Source organism: Lolium rigidum, chromosome 1, assembly GCF_022539505.1.
Source record: "Lolium rigidum isolate FL_2022 chromosome 1, APGP_CSIRO_Lrig_0.1, whole genome shotgun sequence".
NCBI classification, from domain to species: domain Eukaryota; kingdom Viridiplantae; phylum Streptophyta; class Magnoliopsida; order Poales; family Poaceae; genus Lolium; species Lolium rigidum.
In genome coordinates, this window is record NC_061508.1 from 200,589,701 (window position 1) to 200,617,638 (window position 27,938).

At 46.5% G+C, this 27,938-nt stretch overlaps 2 protein-coding genes across 7 annotated transcripts in view; one reads left to right on the forward strand and one right to left on the reverse strand.

The window, feature by feature from the left end:
- The first annotated feature begins 3,073 nt into the window (after window positions 1–3,073).
- On the forward strand, window positions 3,074–7,374 carry LOC124682972. The gene is made up of 10 exons (XM_047217565.1): window positions 3,074–3,235; window positions 3,382–3,542; window positions 3,635–3,699; window positions 3,860–3,900; window positions 4,063–4,151; window positions 4,234–4,347; window positions 4,466–4,543; window positions 4,785–4,850; window positions 6,784–6,864; window positions 6,958–7,374. Exons 1-10 carry the CDS (start codon window positions 3,094–3,096, stop codon window positions 7,063–7,065), a joined length of 945 nt encoding a protein of 314 aa, XP_047073521.1. The 5' UTR covers window positions 3,074–3,093; the 3' UTR covers window positions 7,066–7,374.
- A 353-nt stretch (window positions 7,375–7,727) lies between these two features.
- The window catches only part of LOC124688051 (AP2-like ethylene-responsive transcription factor AIL1), a 24,669-nt gene continuing 4,458 nt past the window's right edge, over window positions 7,728–27,938 (reverse strand). The window contains exons 9-10 of one of the 6 annotated variants that reach the window (XM_047221776.1): window positions 8,101–8,331; window positions 7,728–8,067 (exon numbers count right to left, since the gene is read on the reverse strand). In XM_047221776.1, coding sequence (XP_047077732.1) covers window positions 8,006–8,067; window positions 8,101–8,331 — 293 coding nt within the window. In that variant the 3' untranslated portion in view covers window positions 7,728–8,005. Of the gene's footprint in view, window positions 8,332–27,938 lie in introns of all 6 variants that reach the window. The other 5 variants (XM_047221796.1, XM_047221803.1, XM_047221784.1 and 2 more) reach the window with 5 other exon arrangements.

The following is a 27,938-nucleotide window of genomic DNA, read 5'->3' on the forward strand; positions in this document are numbered from 1 at the left end:
AGAGCTTGTCATGAAAATAATCACAAGATCTAAAACACCACATGGATAAGATCCAAATAACAACCAAGAGATATGATGCAAGGATGCAAAGGTTTGACCGCACTCCGAACGATACGATCGAGTTACTTACTCAAGAGCCCCTTGATAGTACGACCATTATCCTATAAACCCCCCCAACTAAACCACGAGACCGGTAAGATAAAACCCTATCAAGAGCAAACCTTAACCTTGCATCTTCCATTTGAGCTTGATGATGATGATCTTGACCGCAACAAGATGAAACGCCGTTCTTGATTGTGCTCGCTTGATGAAGATGATGTCTTGCGGATTGCTCCCCCATACTCCACTCACTTCTTCGTACTACAATCTTGACTCCAACTAATCGTTCAAGCATTGCCTATGGACAACTCCTACACATATAACTCAATGCAACCATTAGTCCATAGGGATTATCATTAATTACCAAAACCACACAGGGGGCTCAATGCACTTTCAGGTGTGACCAAACTCTAAATAATGCCCTTCAACAAGGGAACATCATATGATTGCCGCCATTGCCAGGTTTAACCAATAAAGACCAAACCTACAATTTTCACCTTGGGAACTCGAGACCAGACAAAAGCAAATACAATAAAATGGTAATGCAATGTATTTTTTATATTTTGGATTTAACTACAACTAAAAGTAAAATATCAAGCAAAGCAATTCAAAAGGTGTTTCTTATGAATTGAAATGGACTAGGATTCATGGTTTCACCTAACCTATTTCTCATTAACACGGTGGCATGAATATAGCTTCAAGTAACAAGTTATAAGTGATAGAAAATTTAATAAAGTAATTTAATAGAAAACTCTTTCAACCATGTTTAAGAAATAATATAGCACTGTTGTTAATAAGAACATTGGCATGATGTTGATTAACAATATATTCCCTTGAGCAAACAAGGTCACTAAGAATGTCGCCAGATGAACAATAGCATATGTATTCTTTAATCCCTAGTGAGGTAATCATTGGAAAGGTAAAAACATTAGCAGCAAGTAATTTTTGTGTCACAATCCACATGCTACTACCAGATTATTCCGACTAACACATGTGTCCCTCTCACGGGTTCTTGCATACAATTTTGATCAGAGATAGCATACATGAACATGTAACATATGTATCTATTAATACATCAAGCACATGTATGCCAATCATCTCATAACTCATCTCATAACAAAATATTCACCATCAATGTAATACATAAATGACCATAATCATGTAGGTAGCTCATGTGGATCTAATTAGTTAGTGAAGTAAATAGAGAGAAACGATCCAAGTTACTTCCACAAACTCATGGCCTAGAGTTGGACTGCTCCTAATCATGATGGTGGCGATAGTGACGATGTTGATGGAGGCGGAGGAGAAACAAGTGGAGACTCCGACTGCGTTCCCCTCTCCAATTTTTGGAGGTATGACTTTGTTTCGGTGTTTATCTGTTTCACGGTTGCCCCTCGCGACTCTGTGATATCAGGCATATATATACATAGATGGTTTTAGGTCAATATGAGTCTGTTGGCGTGAAGAACGAGGAAAAATGAGCCACGGGGCGCGACCCCAGGGTGGTCCATGGGCCCTCCTGGCCGGCCCATGGTGCTCCAACTCCACTTCTTCTCACTTGTTCCAAAAAAAATTCCAGGCACAAAATTGAGGTCCATTTGACATCCAAAAGCTTCCTAAAACTTAAAAATATGCAAAGTAGGGTTTCATGTTGTGCAACATTAGAAACAAAATGAAAGAGGACTTTGTGGAAAATCCGCAAAATCAATGTAAAACATGTTTGGAACCCCACATATTGTGCAGTTATAAAAAATTCTCATATAAATACAGAAGTTCATGAATACATTTTACAATATGAGTTGCCACCGCCTGCTGATCCATCATTGCACATCCGCACACGTCCTGGTGGAACCTAGCTACATAGATGGAACCATGCCTGCACAATGTTGTTGAGCAACGTCTAGGGACGCTCTCCATTAACACTGACCCTATAACAAAAAGATTTCATACTTCCCACATAGAGTCGATAGGCCAGTCAGATTCTAGACTGCCCACATAGAGTCGATAGGCCAGTCACTTGGGGACCTTCACACAAATGCCTAACCCACACTCGGGTAGAATTAGAGTCACCAAATATATTTTTGCAGACTTACATGGACATGTGGAGCACCCCAATCCTTGGATCGAGCATGGGATTGCCGGTCGCTAGGACATACTGCTAGGTGCCTCCAATATAGAAGCAAAAAACCAGTCCACATTCACCCCATAGACATGGTCTATAGCTTGGGGCCGCGTTGCCGATAGCAAAATAGCTGACGTGCACGTGAACACCTTGGAGGCAGCCGACGTCCGAATGTATCTAGCCCGCCATGTGAGGTGGTAAATTGTCTCATGCGAGGGATTGGGAAGATGTTCCTTCGTCGTTGTCGCCACCGGAAAATATGAACCAGATAGATCCACCATTGTTGCTAATTAGGGTTCGCGTGATCGGGAGCCTCTATCATGGTCGATTGTCGCACTACCATTGAAGCCACGGCGGCACTACCGCCATCGAGAAAATCTGAGCAGATGAGTTGCTCCCCCAACCTTCCGCCGATGTGTGCGTCTTCTTGGGTCGTTCCAACATGAATTTGTGGACTCCTCCAACAAAAGAAGCAAGCTCCGTCCACCTACCCGTCAGTGGCAAGGTGGACACGAAGGGGAGGAGATATAAAGGCCGCAGCAGCTAGGGTTTCATCTGGTCACCCTTGGGAGCTAAGGGCATGCATGGTTTTGATCTTCTTTATATCGAAACAACGATGATTCTTTGTACCAATAGAGTCAAATCTCCATAGAAACTGTTTAAGCCATCATCTTCAAACTCCAAAATTTTCATACGAGGAGCGCGGATGTAAACTTTCTGTGAAAACAAAAGTAAAGTCTTTCAAGGCAAAAAAGAAAAATGAGTAAAATAAATGAGTAGAAAGTCCTGGTAAACAGGACTGATGACATCGATGCTACATTGCTACTAGAAAATCGACAGACTGCACCTGAACACACGCCTAAGTGCCATTGATGGCCACGAAAGCCTGGAGCGGCTCCACCCGCTTCAGATCTCCGGCCAGCGCCGTCTGGTTCCTAGCGGCCGCCATCCTCATCCTCATCTTCCTCCTTCAGCGCCGCCCGCCCATGGACCCTTACGCTACCCCAACCCCTCGTAATTCTCCCTCCCCCCACCCCGCTCGCAGTTCTTCATCTTTTCCTCCCCTCCGGTTTTCTCGGATGTCTTCTTCCACCTTCTATCTATACTGTGCCAGGCTATGAAATCTTGCGCATTTTGTTTCTTTTTCTTGGTTTCCCCAGGGACCTCCGTGTCGTCCCGGCGCGCCGAGCTGTACGGCAGGATGGCGCGGGATCTCGACGAGCGCGGCGCCGCGTTCTTGGAGGGCGGCGAGACGTCGCAGTCGCTCACGCTCTCGGACCTCTTCGACGTCAGAGACAGCGCCGTCGTGCCCAGACTCAAGGTCAAGGTTTCTCCGCCCTCTGCTCCTCCTTTCGGTTGCGCATGGCATGCATGGATTTTTGTTTCCTGAAATGCGACTGCTCTCATCGTCAGGCCGCCGACCCACCGGTGCGCGCGAACGTGCTCTACCTGGACCCAGAGTTCGCGGCCGTCATATCGTAAGTGATGAGATTTCGTTGCGAATAAGCTGCCATTGCGAGGATTGACGCTGACATGAGTTTGATTTGGCTGCAATAGGCCAACCAGAGATGATAATATTGCTATTTCTATGCAAATGGGAGCAAACCAGTGCTAACTGAGTACGATTTGGACTTGCAGGAAGGCTGTGAAGGAAGTATTTCTTCCTTATTTTGACAAAGGTAAGGTTTTGCTCTGTGATCCTTGAAAACACAACATAGTCGTAGAATTTCATCTAGTGTTTCCGAGGCAGCAGCGCGAGTATCATTTTGTAACTTTAAGCTGCACCTTTGTTTAAGCACATGATTTTGATTTACTTCGCTTGGCTCATTTCTTATTGCCAGTTATCTGGTTCCAAAATTCCAGTATGTATCACTTCAGTATGTTTCATGCCTCCCATCACCTGGAGCCAATCTTAGCATCCAAGGCCGAGGTAAATATTGTCATCCGATTGTGATTTGTGTGAGCCTGGGATTACAGCTTTTACTGATGTATCTATGTGCGGTATTGTTGAGATTGAAGCCGAAGTCGATGCTGTAAAAAGAGTTACTAAGGCTATTTGTCCCATTCAAATTGTCTTGGATCAAGTGGTCTTGACATCAACTGGAGTTCTTCTTGGCCTGTGGCAGGTTTGGATCACTTGAAACACCCTATTCTACTGACAGATAACATGTTGAGCGGAAGTGTTTCATCATCTAGTTTACAAGTATTCAGACTGAAATAGGTTATTTGATTTGGTCCTTTTAGGTTGAATCTGGTACTGATCCTGCCGACATCCGCTCAAAATTGAGAGAGGCTCTCCCTCGAGCACCTCAAAAGCAATTGGTGAGAGCAATTATTAGATTTACGTGACCTGATCCATTTTTAACAGATAGCATCAATCTTGGCATGACAGCATTGAGAAGAGCACACAACTTTCGTCTACTGACTGACCTAGCATTGTACTAATTAAGTTCAGTGTTCAGGATTGATTCTAGTGGTTCTACATACGTACTGATTGCTGTCCGCTTGTTATTTCCCACATGTCGATGATCCGTTGACTAAGCTGATTTTATCCATGTGACAGTATGACCCTGTTCTGCTTCACACCTCCTTTGCACGAATTTTGGGACCTCCTAAGCTTCCACAAGAGGTAGCTCGCTGAAATCACACTTTCTCTTTGCTATTTTCTGTGTCTGAATTGTTTGGAGACGAGCTCATGATGTTATGCTTTTGTCTGTGATCTAGCAAGATTTTTCAATATAATAATGAAATAAACATGCTAATTTCTCTTATTCGTGCATTTGGTATCGTGGTGACATTTTCTCTTATTCGTGCATTTGGCATCGCGGTGCCCTTTTAAAACTGTTTTAATCAGTGCTTTTTAGTGTATTTTATACATAGCAACATCCTTCTAGAGTTGTACGAAGTTTACTAGAAGTCCAGAATTAATAATGATTGAAAGAAGTCCAAATAACCCCCCTATGTATTGAGTTTGGGACTGTAGACCCCCCTAAGTATGGATTGGGGCACTTAACCCCCCTAAGTATGTAATACCATGCAAATTACCCTCTCCGGTCACTAATAGCGGTTTTGGTAGCTGTTTTGATGCAAGTGGATAAGTGGTTTTAGCCAGCGTGGCATTGAACGGAGCAGATAAAACGTAGGCAAGTTGAGCAGTGCGGTGACCAAGAGCTGGCACGCGAACAACCTACGCGCGGCGCAGGTCCTAGGCTGTTGCGGCGTGAGAAAGAGACATCAGCACGGCCGCCGAGGTGGACTGCACGGACGCGGAACTGGCGCGGCGTTGGACAGCGAGGCGGGGCAGAGTGCTGGCGCATGGCGGATGTGAGGCGCTGGAGGCGGCTCCGTGGCGTTATGGTCGAGGCCCGGCCGGGAGCGGCCGCTCCGGACGCGCGAGAGGGACCCGGGCAGGGACGCTGGCCGATGTTGCTGCACTACTCGATCGGCCTGTCTCTAGAAAAACGACAGCGGCAGGGGACAGGAAGGGGCGGGCCAAGCGGGCGCGATGAGCGCGGCACTGGAGCGGCTTGAGCGGACGGCCGATGCTGTGTTGCGTGCGCTGTGGTGGACCAAGGGAAGCAGGGCACGGCCGGCTGGCTCCATGCGTGAGCGGATCAGTTGAACAAGCAACAAGGTGTTGTGGTGGTGCTGGTGACTGATCGATGTGATTTTTAGTGTTGCTTTGCTGAATCGATGGATGACTTGGTCGGCTGGTTTGGTGATCCAAAGCAAATACATGGAGGCGGCAGGGAGCATGACGGAAAACAGAGAAGATCAATTAAGCCGGTGACAGCGACCCAAAATAGGAGGCGCCCCTCTGCACTCTAGATGCCGGAGTAGTGCGCAGATACGTGGACCTTCTTGGACGTGGCACTTGTGCTGAACAACGGCAGAAGTGCGCGAGCTTGGCACGGCGGCCATGGCGTGCGCACTCAGGTATGGGACGGAGACCACGTTTCCAAGACGGAGAAGAAAGGAAGATGGGTGGGAACGAGGAGGTAGCTCACCAAGAGGTCAACGGCGAGCCGGCAGCCAGAGTGGATGGAGACAGCTGCGTGGCGAACGGGACGGCAGCCAGAGTGGATGGAGACAGCTGCGTGGCGAACGGGACGCCGGCGGTGGGCATAACAGGGGATTATTTGCTCTGTTGGATGACACGCTGGCTAAAACCACTGTACATGTGAAGCAAAACAGCTACCAATACCGCTAGAGGGGTAATTTGCATGGTATTGCATACTTAGGGGGGTTAAGTGCCCCAATCCAAACTTAGGGGGGTCCAGCGTCCCAAACCCAGTACATAAAGGGGTTATTTGGACTTCTTTCATGATTCGAGATAGCCGATCAGATTTCATGATTTTGGACGCAAAGAAACAGTTATAAACCAGGCATGCATTGTAGACAGTTTAATTTAATCCAAGGCAAATATAAATATTCTGCGAACAAGTTCTGGCTCACTCTCTCAACTCTCAAGGTTTGCTTGATTTTTCTAACATGGCCTGTACTCGTTTATCTAGTCTCATATGGCATCACTTTTTATATATATTTGTTCTACACTCTTGTAGGAGAATACGACATCTTTTGATCACATCAAATTCTTCCATGACCTCGTTGCACAAGTTAACGGGAAGATCCGTGGGTTCCAGGTAAATTTTTGTTGCTTTATGTCGCAGAAATTTATCCTGAACTACAAATACGCCAGGATTCATCAGTTAGTCTACATCTCAAAACTGTTTCAGGCGAAGGTAGCGGAGCTGTGGTATGTAGAAGAGTACGACGTCCTCGCACTAGCGCTGAATGGAAAGATGAAAGTTCGGAGGCTCAACCTTGGCTGCAATGAAGAATAGAGCAACTGACGGAGGACAAAGAGAACACCACGGGGATATTAATCCATCGCGTCCAAGCATTATTATGCAACGCTTGGAATGCTTTCGTGATTCGAACATCACATCCATGGCAACCTTTTGTTCTGCGAAGATTGGGACCAGGCAGCGCCGAGGAAATAGCAGCTGGGTGCCCCCAATAGAGAAGTAGAGATCGAATGTAATTGCTTTCACACCACAGTATTTGAGTACTGGTGATTCGTGAATATGTGGATGAAAATCAAACCTGTATTTGTAACACCTCTCCTGTTACTCAGAAAAACTTCCAACTTACATGCTATTCTGGGAAACAGGATTTTGTTTGTATCATCACATTCAAATCAACATTCAACCCAGTGAAAGGATCTCAAACATAATAAAAATTACATCCAGATCATTGAACGAACCACCGAACACAACCACTATATACTTGAGATTGCAGATGGCAACGAGGAGTTGGAACATTTGAGATTTATTATGTATCAAAGACCATTCACGGGGGCAGTGGAATGATGCACTATTGACAGCTAGAGTAAAAGAATGAAAGCAAGTACTCCCTCAGCCACGTGAAACATGTCCCAGATTTGTCTAATTTGAGATATATCTAGACAATACTTAAGACGTGTTTCATAGGTCTGAGAGCTACAAAAATTAAAGCACTGAACTTCCGATTGCATTGTTATTTTTACAAATACCATCGAGGATTTATGTATAGTTTACATGAGAATACAGAGTACAACATCAGGTATTCCGGAGTTGGTAAAACACCACAACGGCAACAGTGTGCAGGGATCCATTGAAAAAAAATGCAGGAAAAATGAAAGCAGAAACGACACTCTAAAAAAGGAGAAAAGATTGATGATCATCATCAATGAAAAAAGGCAAATGGAAGGTAACGAAATAATTTACATGATATTTCTAATATCTATTGTCCAGCTATCTTAGTGGCCTCTGGTTGATCCTCCAGGTTAGTTACCTCGGATGGGCCTTCTTCAAGTCTCTTCAAACCATCTTGGCAGCCTTCTTCAAGTCTCTTCAAACCATCTTGGCAGCCTTCTTCAAGTCTCTTCAAACCATCTTCGGGGCCTTCTTCAGGTCTCTTCAAACCATCTTCACGGCCTTCTTCAAGTCTCTTCAAACCATCTTCGCGGCCTTCTTCAAGTGTCTTCAAACCATCTTCGCGGCCTTCTTCAAGTCTCTTCAAACCATCTTCACAGCCTTCTTCAAGTCTCTTCAAACCATCTTCACAGCCTTCTTCAAGTCTCTTTAAACCATCTTCGCAGTAATTGCTGATATCAAAGTTGGTCACAGCATGAACACCACGGAGCTCAATTGCTGCTAGGTCATAAGCTTCAGCTGCCTCCACTTCAGTTTCTGCGAACCAAGCTCAATTCCTCATTCATTCCGAACAAGTTTGCAACTCACTCTCTCACCAAAAAAATTTCGAATACAATGTAAAAGTCAGCAAAAAATAGCACTCACCAAATGTGCCAAGATAGATGTCTTTGGTGTCTCTACTCTCGCCAATCCTACCAATTCGTGCTTGCCATTTACCATCTTTGCGCCTGTTTAATCCAAGTGGTTAGATAGGCAGACTTGCAATAGAACATGCAGGGATCAAACTCCTACTAATTTGACAGTATTGTCAGAGCGCTGAAGTTACAAGTTTTAACATAAAACAGAAAAATCTTCAGTTGAGCAAAGAAACAAAAGGGAACAAAAGTCCTAATTTATTTCAGCAGACTGGATAGTTACTACTCCCTTCGTTCCATAATTCTTGGTGTGGTTTGGTTCAAATTGAACTAAAACCAAGACAAGAATTATTGAACGGAGGGAGTAATATATTTTTGTGAAGCATATAATAGCACCTTGTTACACCCCTGTATGCTGAAGTTCCTCTTGAGAAACAACTACTCTGCCTGAAATAATAATACTGAGCAGTTACAAAAACTAACACAAAGATTTTACATCAGAAATATTGAATTATATAACACACCTCCTTATGTAGGCCACAAATTCATCTTGGTTCATGTTCTTCATGATCTCAATTTCTTTCTCATAGTCAGAAACCTGGAGAAGAATTAGAAGTAAATTATTTCAGTTGCTTGTATATCAATATGCCAGCTCCTGGCAATACCCCCCAAAACTACAGAACAGTTCTTACATTGAAATTCATTTTGGTGTGCTGATTTATGCCCCAATATTTCAGAGCTGCAAGGTCATGTGCTCTTGCGGCACTCTCTTCAGTAACATAGCTTCCTGCATTGCCAAAACGGTGATCAGATTGAGCTGCTTTATGTTCCAGACAGACGCGGTAGATGATACCAGGCAGCATAAGTTACCTAAATACACTGAAGAACCACATTGGCAGCCAAAGGTAGAAATCGATCCCATGCAGAAAATCCAAAGAACAACAATCAGTAACGGAGAATGATTGGAAACTGTGCCACGAAATGTTTCAGTTTATATAGACTCTCAATCCACAAAACTTACAGATAGAATAGGAAAGGCTGAATAGAGATATCTACTCATAATACCGTTTTCCTCTTTTTAACAAAGCGTATTTGCGCACGATTTATCATGATATATGAGCAAAGGATTTCAATGTGACACATAAAAATGAATATCTAATCAATCGAACAGTGATGTGGTCCCGTCTCCCATACACATAGATAAATCCAAGCATCATGCTATATTAGCGCTGCGAAATCAGAATCATCCGTCCGTTAATTTTGTACATGAGTAAACCAGAGCCACTCGATCTTGCTAATTGAATTACTGCCATTCAGGTCAAAATAAATTACCCACCTTTGCCATTACGTAAAGCTACCGTTTCGTTTTCTCTTTCCATGAATAGAAGAAATACGTCTAACTTCCTCGCAGCTTTCAACAAGTATAGAACTTATAAGTTGGTATGCTAAACCGAAGATGCAATAAGTCCGCTTTCAACTAATATTTTTGTCCTACAATGCTGCCGCCTCGCCCAGGTTAGGTGCAAGCATAGGTGAGGCAGTCCCGCATAACCTGTCGAGCTCACCTAGGCGCACATCTAACTGGCTAGTAAGGCATTATGTGCTAAGTTCGCGACCGTGTCACCTGCCTAGCGCATTTAACAACTGATCCTGGCATTTCGTCGCGGAGCGCCGCTGATAACTAATCAGTGCGCTGTCTGCATTCCAAGAAACCATTACACTGCTAGTACAGCACAGAAAGGAATCTGAACAATCAGAAGCCTCTGCATTGAGCAGGCAAGCTAGGAGATGTTGGGAGTGTGAGGCTGCAAAAAGTAAGCACGCACCGTGCTTGCCCTTGCGCTTGCGGCCCTGGACCTGGCTGGCGTTGTCCCAGAGGTGCGCCTCGAACTTGCCGCTCCACTTGAGCCTGTACGTCCGCCGGTGACAGAGAACAGAGGTAATCGAGTCAACACAGACGACAGCGAGCCCTGTGAATGAATGAACAAGTGAGGGACGCCGCCCTAGGGTTTCTTTCCCCCCACCTGGTGACGCCGTGGAACCGCGACGAGCGGGGCGCCGCGTGCTTGCGCATGGCTTCCGCCACCAGCTTCCCGCCGCCGGGGGCCGGCTTCCCATCCTCGGCAGCGACGGCGAGCTGCTGGTCGGGCGGCGCGATCTCACTGCCGTCGACGGCGGAGGAGGGCGGGTTGTGTTGAGGAGCAGAGGGAGGCGTGGTGGTGGGTGTTGGGTCCGGGGAGGGGGAGGGGGAGTTGGGGTGGACGGTGGCGGTGGTGGCCATCGGCGATGGTTTCTTTCGCGAATCTTCAAGACGAGTGATTGATTATTACACGATTTGGGCAGAAACCCTAGCTACGGTGGAACTGGAAGGGGAGCGTGCAGCTGCCTGCTTTGTTTGCGCCGCGTCGCCGTGTTTTTGCTCGGTCTCATGCCACACGGTCGCTATGCTGCCTCTCTGCCCTGGGCCCACTGGCGTTGGGCGTTGGTGTAAAAAATGTAATTTTATTCCTTGTAAATGTAAATTTGTTTTCTACATTTCTATAAATAAAGTTATGGTACTGCTAACAATTGTCATTTCCTCAGCAAAGGTTAACGACTCCTGGTAGATAGGCATATCCATCGCCTCTGGACCACTGTCATAGCTCTAGAACGTCCACGTGGCCCCTACCACTAGCGCCGCTGCAGATAACCACAAACACGAGTGAAAACTCTGCTAGGTTCGTAGTAGAAAACAAAAAAATTAACTATCGTACTCCGATTCCCCATGGTCTATCTACGAAGTAATGTAGTAACGGAGGAGATATCGGTGTCGTACCCTCGTAGAACGAGAGCGGTTAAAGTTCCGCCAAAACGTGGTTGATGTAGTCGTACTCGTCGCCGACCTCGGGGTCGAGTAGGGATACTCTCCCACGAGGTCGAGTGCCCCAAAAGTTGCACCTCGCAGGTATCGCATACGTGTGGTGCCCAACGACGCTCTCGACGCAGATCCAATAGGGTTGCGGAAGTTGATCTTCTCAATTTGATCCCAACAGCGCTCCCGCGTATAGGGTGGACTCGTCTCCCTCCCTCAGCAGTTCGGGAAACCACGCGGAGAAGAAAACTAGAGATAGAGGTATTTCTCTATTTAATTGTATATTCACCCTCCATCTGACCACTATATATAGTCAGCAAGGGGGACTTGGGGGTGTGGCTTGGCACTGTGGGACTAAAGGGGAGGGGGACTTGGTGCGCCGGCCCCCTCTCGGGCCTCGGGCCTCGGGCACCCCTCCCTTGGCCTAGCCGCCCCCCTTGGCACGTGGGGTGTCCAACCACCTCTTCCCTCATGGGCCCCTTTCCGTATGGGGCCAATAAAGGTCGGGAGGCCTTTTAATAAATAAAATCATAATTTAAATTAATTAAATATATTTTAATATATTAATTCATCCAATTAACATATTTTAACATATTACACAATTGCCATTAATTCGAATCACTACGAACATCCTTCGGGCACTCTAGAGCCCTTTCTGGCATTCTCCCTCTATCTCCTATGGATCGAAAACTATCTTAGTTTCGTTGAACCATTATGTATGTTATCTTATGGTTCGAGAATCACTTAGACATGATCGAGACGCTTCTCTGATTAATGATCACTAGGGTGTTCTGGATAACAATAATGATCCATGTGTATTGAACGAAGATATGATCGTCGTGTGAACCATTACGTTGAGTTCCATTTCTTCCTTCGATACCGGCACTCGTTCGAGATATGATCATCGGTATCGTCATGCCTAGTTTGATCGTTATCGACAAGGCAATTCAACTCGTTCCGTTCGACTCCATCCCCATGACTTAGTCATACGCTGCACAACTTTATGGATGTAATCTCATTGAGTGGGCCTATGTATCTTTCTGTCACGCAAATGAACAAATCTCGCTCTTGCTACACTCTCCTCAAACATCCCATTAGAATACTCAGCTACACCTTTTATGATCACCCTGCTACGGTGTGACGGTTGATGCAATCAAAGCATCCTCCAAAGAAAGTGATTATGCATGATCTCACGTTCTAAGGATTAGATCACTAATCTTTCATAAACATCGTAACGTTAAACTTTATGTTTCTTCATCGTGTTACAATACTTATATATTGGGTATGTCCATCATATCATTCATCCACTGACATGATCCCATTGTCAATGACGTGTATGTCCATGACCCGGAAACCTCGATCAATGATTGACCAAAATGAGCTAGTCGTGCACTTGCGTGCTTACTAGGGACCCTCGTGTGTTTTCCTTATAGTTAATACAGTTATAGCATGGAACGAAACTATTATGAACTATATGAGATATAAATAATAAATACTCCTTAGTATTTTCCTCTAGGGCACTATTTCCAACAAACCCGATAAATTAATATCACCTTATCTGAAGAACGACAAAAGGATCAAGCCACCTGCTCCATGACGTTGTTGATTAGAGCACCGTCGAGGTAGGGGAAAAGCAGGGGCACCCTACTCTGATGTGTTGTTGTTCCGAGCATCGATGTGATGCTCCTGTGAAAAATCTAGCCCAACTCTACTGGCTCAATTCGAAACGTTGAGGTCCTCGTAAATTGTTGTCGCAGAACAGTGGAAAGAGGCATGGTCCCACAGTCCCACTGACGAATGGACGGGAAAAGTCGAGAGAATTGTGAAGAAATCAGATGTGTTGTCAATAGCCTTTTGGGGAAACAAGGGACATACGTACGGTACCCGGCCCCTCGGGTTATGAAAGGACGAGATGTCGCCTAGAGGGAGGTGAATAGGCGTTTAAAAACTCTTACGGATTTGGCTTGTAAGAATGCGGAATTAAACTATGTTTATTCTACAAGCACAAACCCTAAATATGCTAGGATCACCTAAGTGCAACAACAACAACTAGAGCTAAGCAAGACAGGCACAAGATATATGTAGCCCAAGTGATAGCAAGATATATGTACTTCAAGCACGATGGCTATCACAAGGAAAGTAAGCTCAGGTATAGAAATAACCGAGGCACGCGGAGACGAGGATGTATTCACGTGTTCCCTTCCTTTGCAAGAAGGTACGTCACGTTTGGAGGGGTGGAGGTCCCACAAAGGATTCCCCAACGCCACGAATGCTCACCCTATTCTCCGAGCCAAACCCACGAAGGATAATGGCACTTTCCTTATGGTTAGCTTTTCCTCCACTCCGGAGATGGCAAGCTCCACAACCACTTCACAAGCTCCACGAAGGAGAAGCCCGGGCATCTTCACAATCTTCCTTGAAGAGATCACCGGAGCACCAACCGCCAAGCCAACTAGGAGGTCTCCCTCCAAGAGTAACAAGCTCACGGTCTCTCACTCGAACTAATCATGGTGGAGAGCTCAACACTATGAAATGATGCAAAGCAAGAACACTAGAGTTGTTCAAATTCTTCACACTCAAATCCCACCAAAGCAACAAATGCTATGATGAGATTAGAGAGAAAGAACAAAGAGGAAATCAACAAATGACTCCAAGATCTAGATCCCAAGAGTTCCCCTCACAAAGAGGAGGAATGGATTGGTGGAGTTGTAGATCTAGATCTCCTGTATTAGATCCCTCAAGAATGAGCAAGAATCATGAGAGGAATCAAGAGATAGGGCAAGTTCTTCAAAGACAACAATGGAGGAGAGAGAGTGGAAGAACTTTTTTCCCCAAGGTGGAAGAAGGCCTATTTATAGTGTAAGAGCAAATATAACTGTTGGGAAAAAGTTGGGCTGAGAAAACTAGTCGTTTGAGGCAGAGTCGAGCAACCCGGCAGCTCACCCGATGGTACCGGACCACATAACAGGCTGCCCGGCAGCAGCACCCGGTTGGCCGGGCTGACTGCCGAAATGCCCGGCAGCAGCACCCGACAGGCCAGGAGGCTGGGCCAGTCGGCACCACACCCGGTGGGCCGAGCCAGATGCCGGCCCGCCCGTTAGCAGCACTCGACAGGCCGGGCTGTGTGCCGGACTGACCGGCAGCAGCACCCGGCAGGCCAGGCCAGAAACCGAAATTCGGGACCCCTCAAAAAACCTTTTCTTCTTCTTTAAACAGAAAATGCTCCCGAATTCTGATTGACATGAAACCAATTTTGTTGGAAAGATAACAACAAATAGAACCCAACAAAAATTGGATACTCCTCACAGGATATGTTTAGATGAATCTAAAGAGGGATTCTCCCACCGTCAAGAAACGGTGAAGACGTCCAAACTCGAAAACGCAATAGAAGATGCATGCGGATTCCGTTTTCGATGAACTTGGGCTTGTTGTAAAGCTAGCAACAAGCTCAAGAACCTCACACAGAGAAACACCAAGAAGCAATAGGGATATGCAAAGTATGCAAAGGATTGAGCTCCCTAAGACGATTTGTTGTGGGTATACTTTATGGGTATATCAACGGCATGGCCTAGATCCGGCAAGCCCGGGTGGCCCACAGTTGGTGATGAGGCATGTGGCCCATCGGGCGGCCCAGTTGCTGTAGATCCTGAAGGATGAAGTCCAGCCCGGGAACGAGAAGCCGGATCTCTACCGACCTACGAAGGAGGCCGGATCCGTGACGGCCCATGAAGTATCCGGATCCGAGCACGTACTTGGAGGAAGGCGGATCCTTGACGTACACGGCAAGACTTTGTACCGTAGTTAGGTGACTTGTATTCCGGCTAGGACTCTCCATGTAAACCCTAGATCCGTGCGCCTTTATAAGCCGGATCCTGGGAGTCCTAGAGGCACAACCACAACTCATTGTAACAACGCGAAAGCGCCCAGATAATTCCAGACAAGCAGCAGTAGGTCCTGTCATCGTGCAGGTGTTCCGAAGCTGGGTAAATCACGTACCACCGTCCCGTGTGTACTCCGCCCTATGGCCCCTACTTCTTCTCCCCCTCGTGAGGATCCCTCCTCCGAGGTACCGTCGATTAGGCAACGATAGTTGGCGCCCACCGTGGGGCCTGCGGCGTCTGGAGGCCGGAACCGGGAGGGTTCCGCCATGGGAAGCTACGATGACACCATCGCGGTGGGGCGTGTCCTTTATGCCGGAAATCTGCCGATCGTCCCTCCAGATGAGTGCTGGATTCCGGCTAAAACCGACCCCGTCAACCTCTCCATCGTCCCAGTTGGCGGCATACACATCTTCATCGGGGAAACCGTCGATTCCGACGGAAACCCACTGGTAAGTAGCGCTGACACGACCGCCGCTGAGCAGGACGCAGTCGCGAAGATCCGATCTGAGACGCAGGAACTTACTAGCAAAGATTCCGCCTTAGATCTGAAAAAATCAAAACCCACCCAATCCGCCCCTGAGCAGGAAGTAAAGGTGGAAGACCAATGCAGATCCGCTTGGGTCTCCCAGGTGTTAGAGAAGCAAAGGTGTCACTTCGTGCACTTCTTGGCCCATACCGCCGGAACCGCCCCTCAAGAAGCCGGAGCTGGTCCCGAGCAGGTCGAGGCCCCGGAAAACAACGCTACTCCGGATCAGCAAGAGGCTGTCGGAGGAAGCGGAGCTCCGGTTGAAGAGTCGATTCTGGGCAACCTCAGCCCAATTTCCGGAGATACCCAATCCATGGACACTGAAGAGTTCGACCGCAAGGTGAGGGAATATGGATACGGTGATCAGCCTGAAGTTGACTCCGCCCAGCCAAAGCAAGTACTTGCGACTGTAGCGGCGCTGGGAGAACATGGATCAGAAGAGGCAGGAACCCAATCCGACCCCCAGCCATCCCATCAGGGATCTCCAATGTCGCGGGAGCGACCCCGCAGGGATTCTTCCTCGGAGGACCTCCTGTCGCCTGAAGAGATGGTCGCACAACCAGGCATGGATGCGGTTTATCGCTCGGATATTCTTAACAAACCCATCACTCCCGAAGACGTAGAAGCATTAGAAGCTAAGAGACTGGAGCTGCTGGCCACAGCCAAGAAGTTTAAGGACACCGCAGCCGCCATGCTGGAAGAAAGGAAGCACGCCGCAATTTTTGTGGAAGACTTCATCCAGCGCGAGCAGGAGGTGGACGAAGGACTGGCAAAGGTCAAGGAACTCCGAAAGCATTGGGAGGACAAGATCGTTGAAGCTCATCATGAGGTCGAAAAGGCCCGGCGGGAGTTGATAGCTCCTCGCAGGATCACCTTCGCAACTCCAACAGAGCAGCAGCCGTTCGCAACCCCAAAGGACAATATGACGAAGGCTGCAGAGATCTTGAAGAAAAAGAACGAGGAGATCAACATCGACTACGTTCGCACACTCGTCGCTTAATGATGCAGCAGATCAAGGCAGACACTTCGCGCAAGTTGGAATCTAACCCGGAGCATTGCGTCTCCACTGCGCAGAAGGACGCCCACGACAATCGCCATCAAGATGATGAATCGCGAACCGGATCTTCGGAACGCAGAAGGAAAGCCAGAGAACACCCAAATCCGATCCCCGTACCATCAAAGACGCCTCCGTCGGATCCGAGAAAGGGAAAGGATGCAATGTACTCTGGACGGGACAAGTACCGCAACCCCTCTCCTCCGCCTAATGGTTACCCGCGTCCCCCTCGCCGCCGTAGTCCAGCCGGAAACACCAGGCCCCAGGGGCATGGTGGAATTGTTATCCGCGACAACGTGCTGCCCTCAAGAAACAGACACAGGGAGGGCACGCCGGAACCTCGCCGGAATCAGAACAACGTTCGTGAGCCCGAGCCTAGGAGGAGTCGGGATGAGGAGCGCGACCCGGAACCCCGCCGGAGCCAGAACGACCAAGGCAGCCAGCGCCACGGCGAAGGCAGCCACAGAAGCCGGAAGCAAGAAGTCGGATCGACCCCCTCGCAGGTCTCCCTCGCCACCACCTAGCGGTGGCGGTGGAGGTGGAGGCGGAGGCGGCGGCCGAAGATCTCGCTCTCGTTCACAGTCTCCTCGCCACGGCTCGCGCGACGCGCGGGAACGCCTCAATGAATACAGAACCGACTACATTGGTCCGAAGTGCTTTGGCAGGATGATTCGAGAGGAACCAAAGCCAAGGATGAACCTCAAGCTACCCGGAAACCTGAAGCATTATGATGGCACCGAGAGGCCGGATACCTGGATTGAGGACTACTATAATGCGAGTAACCTTTGCCGGAGGAACCCCTAATATCGCCTGCCGCATGCTCCGGTTGTACCTTGTAGGTCCAGCCCGGATCCGGCTCGGCGACCTCGAGAAGAACTCCATCTTTTGCTGGTTTGACCCGAAGACCGCTTTCGAGAAACAGCTTCGGAGGCACCTACAAAAGACCTGCCACGGCAAGCGACTTACAAGCTTGTATCCAGAAGAAGGGAGAATCCTCAAGAAACTTCCTCACGCGATGGTTGGCATGCAGGAACGAGTGCGAAAATGTCGACCACAACACTGCCATGTACGCCTTCATTGGTGGACTGCAGAGAGGAGGATTGCTGAGGCATAAGCTTACTTGTTTAGCTAACGCAAATAAACTGACTTTGGATGAAATGATCTCCATTGCCAGTGACCATACTGCCGCCGATGATGACGCATGCGGTGATCTCGCAGCTACAGCAATCCCCCTACATCAACAAAAGAAAAACCGTGATAACGGCAACAACAGCGGCCATAAACGCAAAACCCCTGATGACCAGAAGAGTGGCGGATCTGATATGGTCGCCATGGCGTTCCAACGCGGAGGTTCAGGAGGCGGAAGAGGACGCGGCCGTGGAGGCGGAGCCGGCGGGGGTCGGCAGCACGGCACCGAAGTCACGGTCGGCGGATCCCGCGCCCCGCAAACCTACGAGGAGTACGGAGACATGCCCCGCCCGGCCCACCTGGATCCGGTTACGGGAAGTCCACTCACACCAACCGCAGCCGCAAGTGGGTCAATGATCTAAAGAACGACCCGGAGGCGGGATACAAGCGAGCCGGAAGCACCGCCCACGTGGCAAGGGAGGCAAGGGCAAGAACAAGGACAAAGAGGAAGACAGTTCCGAGGCGATGGATGAGGATGATAACTCGCCGGATCCCAAGGCGGGGTCCGCGAGTAAATCCAACCCATTCGAGAAAAAGAGCGTAGGGGCCTACCACACTTTCCTCGGAACCCCAACAGTCCGCGCTACCAAGTCAGCTACCCGGATCCTGAACGCCACAGTTCCGGCTGTGCCGCAGTATGTCAGGTGGTCGGAAGTCCCGTGCACATTTGACAGAGAGGATCACCCTGCCATTGTGCCAAAGGAATGCTACGCCTTGGTTGTAAGTCCCCGCATAGACGGGTATGACTTCTCCAAGTGCCTCATGGATGGCGGAGCCAGCTTGAACATCATGTACTTGGAGACTCTAGAGCGGATGAACCTCACCAAGGAACAGCTCAAACACAGCAACACTGAGTTTCATGGCGTGGTTCCGGGTAAGAAGGCGAATTCCCTCGGTAGCATCACACTTCCCGTGGCCTTCGGCGATGTTCACAATTTCCGCGAAGAAAAGATCACGTTTGAAGTTGTGCCTTTCAAGAGCTCCTACCACGTCATCTTCGGCAGGCCCACCTACCACAAGTTCCACGCGAGAGCGTGCTACATCTACAACAAGCTCAAGATTCCGGGTCCTAAGGGTATGATTACCATATCCGGAGACTACAAAAAGGCTCATGAGTGCGAGTTAGGCGAAGCCGCCTTCGCAGAGTCTGTACTATCTGCAGAGGAGCTGCAAGGCTACAGAGCCGCGGTGGATCCGACTGAAATGCAGACCACCAAGAAGCAGATCTCCGAACAGAAAAACTCCTTCAGGGCCGCGATAGAGACCAAGAAAGTCAACTTCAAGGAAGGCGACGATTCCAAGCAGGTCTCAGTCGGAGCCAACATGGACCCCAAATAGGAAGACGCGCTCGTCGAGTTCCTCCGCGCTAACATGGATATCTTCGCATGGCAGCCTTCTGACATGTCCGGAGTACCAAGGGAACTCGCCGAGCACTACCTCAACATAAATCCGGGGGCTAAACCGGTGAAGCAAGCTATGCGGCGCTTTGGAGACAAGAAGCGCCGCGCCATAGGAATGGAATTAGCAAAGTTACTAGAGGCAGGTTTTGTAATAGAAGTAATCCACACTGATTGGGTCGCAAATCCCGTCCTTGTACCCAAAAAGAACACTGAAATACTAAGAATGTGCATCGATTACTCCGGCTTGAACAAACATTGCCCGAAAGATCCGTTTCCCCTGCCGCGCATTGACCAAGTCATTGATTCGACGGCAGGGGCGGAACTTCTGTGTTTTCTTGATGCGTATTCCGGGTATCACCAGATCCGGATGAAGGAGTCGGATCAAAAGGCGACCTCATTCATCACCCCTTTTGGCACTTACTGCTATGTTACTATGCCTTTTGGCTTGAAAAACGCAGGTGCCACCTACCAACGTACGATGCAGCGGTGCTTGAAGGACCAGATTGGCCGGAACATACACGCCTACGTCAACGACATCGCGGTCATGACTCGGAAAGGATCCGACTTGATTAGCGACCTCACAGAAACCTTTGAGAATCTCCGTCGGTACAAGATGATGTTAAATCCGCTGAAGTGCGTCTTTGGCGTGCCAGCCGAAAAACTCCTTGGCTTCATTGTCTCTAACAGGGGCATTGAAGTGAACCCGGAAAAAATCAAGGCAATTTTGTGCATAAAAAGGCCAACTTGTCTTAAAGATGTGCAACGGCTCACTGGTTGTGTTGCAGCAATCAGCAGGTTTGTTAGCCGTCTTGGCGAGAAGGCACTTCCCCTATACAAGCTATTGAAGAAAACAGACAAGTTTGTCTGGGACGAGGCAGCGGATGCAGCGCTTCAAGGGTTGAAGGATATACTCACCTCCCCACCTATCCTAGCAGCTCCAGGAGAGTCGGAGCCTATGCTCCTTTACCTAGCAGCTACCAACAGGGTCATTAGCCTCGTCATCGTGGTGGAACGATAGGAAGAAGGACACGAGTACGGAGTCCAAAGACCAGTCTACTACATCAGCGAAGTGCTGACGGAATCCAAACAAAGATACCCTCACTTTCAGAAGCTAGCCTATGGAGTATTCCTGGGCAGCAGGAAGCCGAGACACTACTTCCGGGAGCATCCGGTAACAGTCGTGAGCAAAGCTCCGCTGTCAACGATTCTCAACAACGCTGACGCAACAGGACGCACAACAAAATGGGGCATTGAATTATCCGCCTTCGACATCAACTACAAGGCCAGGACCGCGGTCAAATCCCAGGTCTTGGCAGATTTCGTCGCAGATTGGACACAAGCTCCGGATGCAAGTCTTGCACTTCGATGGATCCAAGCAGCATCAAGGCTCAGGAGCCGGAGTCACCCTGAAGTCCCCTACCGGAGAAGAACTGCAGTATGTTCTACAGATCCACTTCGAAGCCACAAACAATATGGCGGAATACGAGGCTCTATGATACGTCCCCGACGTATCCATAATTTCTGTCGTTCCATGCTTGTTTTATGACAATACTTACATGTTTTGCTTGCACTTTATGATGATTTCATGCATTTTCCGGAACTAACCTATTAACAAGACGCCACAGTGCCGCTTCTCGTTTTCGCCGTTTTTGGTTCCGTAAAGGCTGTTCGGGCAATATTCTCGAATTCGACGAAACGAAGACCAAACCTCCTATTTTTCCCGAAGCGTCCGTAACACCGAAGAAGAGTCTGAGAGGGGCCGAGGGCCACCACACCATAGGGCGGCGCGGCCTGGCCCGGGCCCGCGCCGGCCCGTGGTGTGGCGCCCCTGTGTGCCCCCCGCGCCGCCTCTTCGCCTATAAAATCCCTTTCGACCTAAAAACACCGTAACTCTTGACGAAACTCCGTAAAGACTCCGGGGCGCCGCCACCATCGCGAAACTCCAATCCGGGGACAGAAGTCTCTGTCCCGCACTCCGCCGGACGGGGAAGTGCCCCCGAAGCCATCTCCATCAACGCCATCGCCTCCATCATGCTCCGTGAGTAGTTCCCCCATGGACTACGGGTTCTAGCCGTAGCTAGTTGGTATTCTCTCTCCCATGTACTTCAATACAATGATCTCATGAGCTGCCTTACATGATTGAGATTCATCTCGATGTAATCGGTGTTGTGTTTGTCGGGATCCGATGGATTGTTACATTATGATTGTCTATCTACAAAGTTTATGAAGTTATTGTTGCTGCAATCTTGTTATGTTTAATGCTTGTCACTAGGGCCCGAGTGGCATGATCTTAGATTTGAGCTTTATATTATTGCTTAGATTGTATCTACAAGTTGTATGCACATGTCACCGTCCGGAACCAAAGGCCCCGAAGTGACAGAAATCGGGACAACCGGAGGGGATGGCGGTGATGTGAGGGACACATGTTTTCACGGAGTGTTAATGCTTTGCTCCGGTGCTCTATTAAAAGGAGTACCTTAATATCCAGAGAGTTTCCTTGAGGCCCGGCTGCCACCGGCTGGTAGGACAAAAGATGTTGTGCAAGTTTCTCATTGCGAGCACGTACGACTATTATTGGAAAACATGCCTACATGATTAATGATCTTGATATTCTGTCTTAATGCTATTTCAATCCTATCAATTGCCCGACTCGTAATTTGTTCACCCAACACTTGTTATTGGAGAGTTGCCACTAGTGTAGATAGCTGGGAACCCCGGTCCATCTTTCATCATCATATACTCGTTCTACATGTCAACTGTTTTCCGGTGCCATTGCTCTCATACTACTATTACTCGCCGCTGTGTTATCACGTTACTATTGCTCTCATATCATCGCTACTTTCACATCACCCCGTTACTAGTGCTTTTCCAGTGCAACTGAATTGACAACTCAGCTTGTTAAGGCTTATAAGTATTCTTTACCTCCCCTTGTGTCGAATCAATAAATTGGGTTTTACTTCCCTCGAAGACTGTTGCGATCCCCTATACTTGTGGGTCATCAAGACTATTTTCTGGCGCCGTTGTCGGGGAGGCATAGCTCTACTCATAAGTTCACCTGGGGAGTACACTCTACCTTTCTCTCTGTTTTATTTTATTTTGTTTTGCTTAGTTTACTTTTGTCTAGTTTATTTGTGCTTAGTTTATTTCTGTCTAGTATTAGTTTGCTTAGTTTACTTTTGCTTAGTTTATTTTTGTCTTGTTTTATTTGTCTCATATACCCAAAAATCCATAAAAATTTGAAAAACCAAAAAATTAAAAACTGCTGTTATGGGAGAACCAACAACCTACTTGGAGCTTATAGAATGTTATAATAATTATAGAGAATCAAGAACTGGTAAAATAATGAGTGCTATGATAGAAAAATTGAATACAATTGCTAAAATCTTGCTTGAACGCCATGATATAAACTGTTGCTCTCAACAGGATACTAAACATCTTAAATTTTAATGTGGCTTTAGTGAGGAATTTTTTATTAAGAACTATAATCGGAATTGCTATATTCATTATGGGTTCGAAGAGGTAGAACAATTTGTCTTATTTATGGGAGCCTCCGAGATAGAATCCTTCATGGTTGAGAATTATGAAACTTGTGTTGTTTGTAAGGGCCTTAAAGATTATGTCTCTACTATCCTTAATTCTTGCATAGAATGCTACAGTAGGAATCCTTATATCCTTGATTATAAAGAGAGACACATTAATGCACAAGAATGCACTCACAATTTGCAGGAACCTGTAGAAGAAGAAATTGATGAACCTGAAAGCTCATTGGATGAAAAAGAGGAGGAAATTGATGAACCTGAAAGCTCATTGGATGAAAAAGAAGAGGAGAGCGACGAACAAAAGGAGGAAGAATGGATTAGCTACCCATGCCAACCTTCTAATGAGAGTAACTCTTTATCTCTTACACTATTTGATTGTCCTCCATGCTTACCGGAAGAAGTTGAATGTTATGTTCCTGTGGATTCTCTTGAAATAGTACCTATGAGTAATACTTGTGAGAATGATTATGCTACCGTTATATATGATAATCCATGCTATTTTGATAAATCTTATGATAATTCTTTGTTTGTGCCTGATGTCGAAATGCATGGTACTAAAGAATTTTGTTTGGCAAATGTCTATGATAAAGCTCTAGATGATGGTCCTATGTTACTTGATAATATTAATTGTACTACTAATGAAAATGGGATTGGAGAGTTCTTGACTTATTCTATGAGTCCCATATCTATTGAGATTGATCAACTACCTTGTTATATTATTAATAAAAGTAAGTTTGAAAGTTTTAATTCCACTATTCTTGAACTTGATAAAAATTATGTGTTTGGAAATCATGAAAAGTATGCTGCATGTGATAGCTATATTGTTGAGTTTGTTCATGAAGCTACTGAAAATTATTATGAGAGAGGAAAATATGGTTGTAGAAATTTTCATGGTACTAATACACCTCTCTATATGCTTGAAATTTTTGAAGTTATTCTTGTTTTATCTTCTTATGCTTGTCACTTTGTTCTTCATGAATTTATTTGTGTACAAGATTCCTTTGCATAGGAAGCATGTTAGACTTAAATGTGTTTTGGATTTGCCTCTTGATGCTCTCTTTTGCTTCGAATACTATTTCTTGCGAGTGCATCATTAAAACTCGCTGAGCCCATCTTAATGGCTATAAAGAAAGCAACTTCTTGGGAGATAACCCATGTGTTATTTTGCTACAGTACTTTGTTTTATATTTGTGTCTTGGAAGTTGTTTACTACTGTAGCAACCTCTCCTTATCTTAGTTTTGTGTTTTGTTGTGCCAAGTGAAGCCTCTAATCGAAGGTTGATACTAGATTTGGATTTCTGCGCAGAAACAGATTTCTATCTGTCACGAATCTGGGTCTAATTCTCTGTAGGTAACTCAGAAAATTATGCCAATTTACGTGAGTGATCCTATGTACGCAACTTTCATTAGTTTTAAGTTTTCTGATTTGAGCAACGGAAGTATTTTATTAAAATTCGTCTTTACTGGCTGTTCTGTTTTGGCAGATTCTGTCTCTGTTATTTTTGCATTGTCTCTTGTGGACTTTAAAGCGAGGTTTTCTAGACGTGGAGAGCTGTAGCTAATGTTTTATTGAGTTCTTGCAATGTGCCACTACAGGACCAAGGTGGATTCAAAATTTTTGAGTACTAACCCCTCTAATGAAGTTTATGAGAAGTTTGGTGTGAAGGAAGTTTTCAAGGGTCAAGAGAGGAGGATGATATATGATCAAGAAGAGTGAAAAGTCTAAGCTTGGGGATGCCCCCGTGGTTCATCCCTGCATATTTCAAGAAGACTCAAGCGTTTAAGCTTGGGGATGCCCAAGGCATCCCCTTCTTCATCAACTTATCAGGTTCCTCCCCTGAAACTATATTTTTATTCGGTCACATCATATGTGTTTTACTTGGAGCGTCCGTGTGCTTTTATTTTTGTTTTGTTTGAATAAGATCGGATCCTAGCAATCCTTGTGTGGGAGAGATACACGCTCCGCTTTTTCATATGAACACTCGTGTTCTTCGTTTTACTTTTAATGTTCAATGATAAAAGTTGGAAGCTACAATACTTATCTTTGGTTGGAAAAGGAAAATGCCTCATATGTCTTGGATAATTTGACACTTGGCAATTGTTTTGAGCTCTCAAGTAGATCATGATTAAGTTTTTTTTCATGTAGTCTAAGCCTATTAGTGGAGAACTACCGTAGAGCTTGTTGAAATTGGTTTGCATAATTGATCTCTCTTAAGGTCTAGATATTTTCTGGTAAAAGTGTTTGAGCAACAAGGAAGACAATGTAGAGTATTATAATGCTTGCGATATGTTCTTATGTAAGTTTTGTCTGTACTCGGTTCATACTTGTGTTTGCTTCAAATAGCCTTGCTAGCCTAAGCCTTGTATCGAGAGGGATTACTTCTCATGCATCCAAAATACTTGAGCCAACCACTATGCCATTTGTGTCCACCATACCTACCTACTATGTGGTATTTCCCGCCATTCCAAAGTAAATTGCTTGAGTGCTACCTTTAAACAATTCAAAATTTATTACCTCTGATTTGTGTCAATGTTTTATAGCTCATGAGGAAGTATGTGGTGTTTATCTTTCAATCTTGTTGGGCAACTTTCACCAATGGACTAGTGGCTTCATCCGCTTATCCAATAATTTTGCAAAAAGAGCCGGCAATGGGATTCCCAGTCCCAAATTAATTAACAAAAATAGACACTCCTCCATGGTATGTGATTGTTGGACGGCACCCGAAGGATTCGGTTAGCCATGGCTTGTGTAAGCAAAGGTTGGGAGGAGTGTCATCATCATAATAAAACTAAACTAAAAAGGCACTCCTTCATGGTATGAGATTGTTGGCAGTGCACCCGAGGATTCGGTTAGCCATGGTTTGTGAAAGAAAGGTTGGAAGGAGTGCCACCCAAAAATAAAAATAATTCATGGGAGCCGCTCTTTGAAGGTTTGTCTAGCAAGGGGGTTAGAGTGCCCACTACCATTCGTTGACAACAACAAACACCTCTCAAAACTTTACTTTTATGCTCTCTATATGTTTTCAAAACCAAAGCTCTAGCACAAATATAGCAATCGATGCTTTCCTCTTTGAAGGACCTTTCTTCTACTTTTATGTTGAGTCAGTTTACCTACTTCCTTCCACCTTAGAAGCAAACACTTGTGTCAACTGTGCATTGATTCTTACATACTTGCATATTTGCATTCATCATATTACTTTGTGTTGACAATTATCCATGAGATATGCATGTTACAAGTTGAAAGCAACCGCTGAAACTTATATCTTCCTTTGTGTTGCTTCGATGCCTTTACTTTGAACTTATTGCTTTATGAGTTAACTCTTGTGCAAGACTTTTGATACTTGTCTTGAAAGTATTATTCATGAAAAGTTTTGCTATATGTTATCTACTTGTTAGCAACTATAGATCATTGCCTTGAGTCACTTCATTCATTTCATATGCTTTGTAATAGTATGATCAAGGTTATGTAAGTAGCATGTCACTACGTAAATTATTCTTTTTATCGTTTACTCGCTCGGGACGAGCAGGAACTAAGCTTGGGGATGCCGATACGTCCCCGACGTATCCATAATTTCTGTCGTTCCATGCTTGTTTTATGACAATACTTACATGTTTTGCTTGCACTTTATGATGATTTCATGCATTTTCCGGAACTAACCTATTAACAAGATGCCACAGAGCGCGTCCTCGTTTTCTGCTGTTTTTGGTTCCGTAAAGGCTGTTCGGGCAATATTCTCGAATTCGACGAAACGAAGACCAAACCTCCTATTTTTCCCGAAGCGTCCGAACACCGAAGAAGAGTCGGAGAGGGGCCGGAGGGCCACCACACCATAGGGCGGCGCGCCTGGCCCGGGCCCGCGCCGCCCGTGGTGTGGCGCCCCGTGTGCCCCCTCGCGCCGCCTCTTCGCCTATAAAATCCCTTTCGACCTAAAAACACCGTAACTCTTGACGAAACTCCGTAAAGACTCTGTGGGCGCCGCCACCATCGCGAAACTCCAATTCGGGGACAGAAGTCTCGTCCCGCACTCCCGCCGGACGGGGAAGTGCCCCCGAAGCCATCTCCATCAACGCCATCGCCTCCATCATGCTCCGTGAGTAGTTCCCCCATGGACTACGGGTTCTAGTTGTAGCTAGTTGGTATTCTCTCCCCCATGTACTTCAATACAATGATCTCATGAGCTGCCTTACATGATTGAGATTCATCTCGATGTAATCGGTGTTGTGTTTGTCGGGATCCGATGGATTGTTACATTATGATTGTCTATCTACAAAGTTTATGAAGTTATTGTTGCTGCAATCTTGTTATGTTTAATGCTTGTCACTAGGGCCCGAGTGGCATGATCTTAGATTTGAGCTTTATATTATTGCTTAGATTGTATCTACAAGTTGTATGCACATGTCACCGTCCGGAACCAAAGGCCCCGAAGTGACAGTAAATCGGGACAACCGGAGGGGATGGCGGTGATGTGAGGGACACATGTTTTCACGGAGTGTTAATGCTTTGCTCCGGTGCTCTATTAAAAGGAGTACCTTAATATCCAGAGAGTTTCCCTTGAGGCCCGGCTGCCACCGGCCGGTAGGACAAAAGATGTTGTGCAAGTTTCTCATTGCGAGCACGTACGACTATTATTGGAAAACATGCCTACATGATTAATGATCTTGATATTCTGTCTTAATGCTATTTCAATCCTATCAATTGCCCGACCGTAATTTGTTCACCCAACACTTGTTATTGGAGAGTTGCCACTAGTGTAGATAGCCGGGAACCCCGGTCCATCTTTCATCATCATATACTCGTTCTACATGTCAACTCGTTTTCCGGTGCCATTGCTCTCATACTACTATTACCGCCGCTGTGTTACCGTTACTATCGCTCTCATATCACCGCTACTTTCACATCACCCCCGTTACTAGTGCTTTTCCAGTGCAACCGAATTGACAACTCAA

Coding starts and splice junctions, on each gene's coding strand:
- LOC124682972 (XM_047217565.1), top strand. CDS start 3,094: ATGGCCACGAAAGCCTGGAGCGGCTCCACCCGCTTCAGATCTCCGGCC. Junction 3,543..3,634: donor CCGTCGTGCCCAGACTCAAG/GTCAAGGTTTCT, acceptor TCTCATCGTCAG/GCCGCCGACCCACCGGTGCG. Junction 3,901..4,062: donor TCTTCCTTATTTTGACAAAG/GTAAGGTTTTGC, acceptor TCTTATTGCCAG/TTATCTGGTTCCAAAATTCC.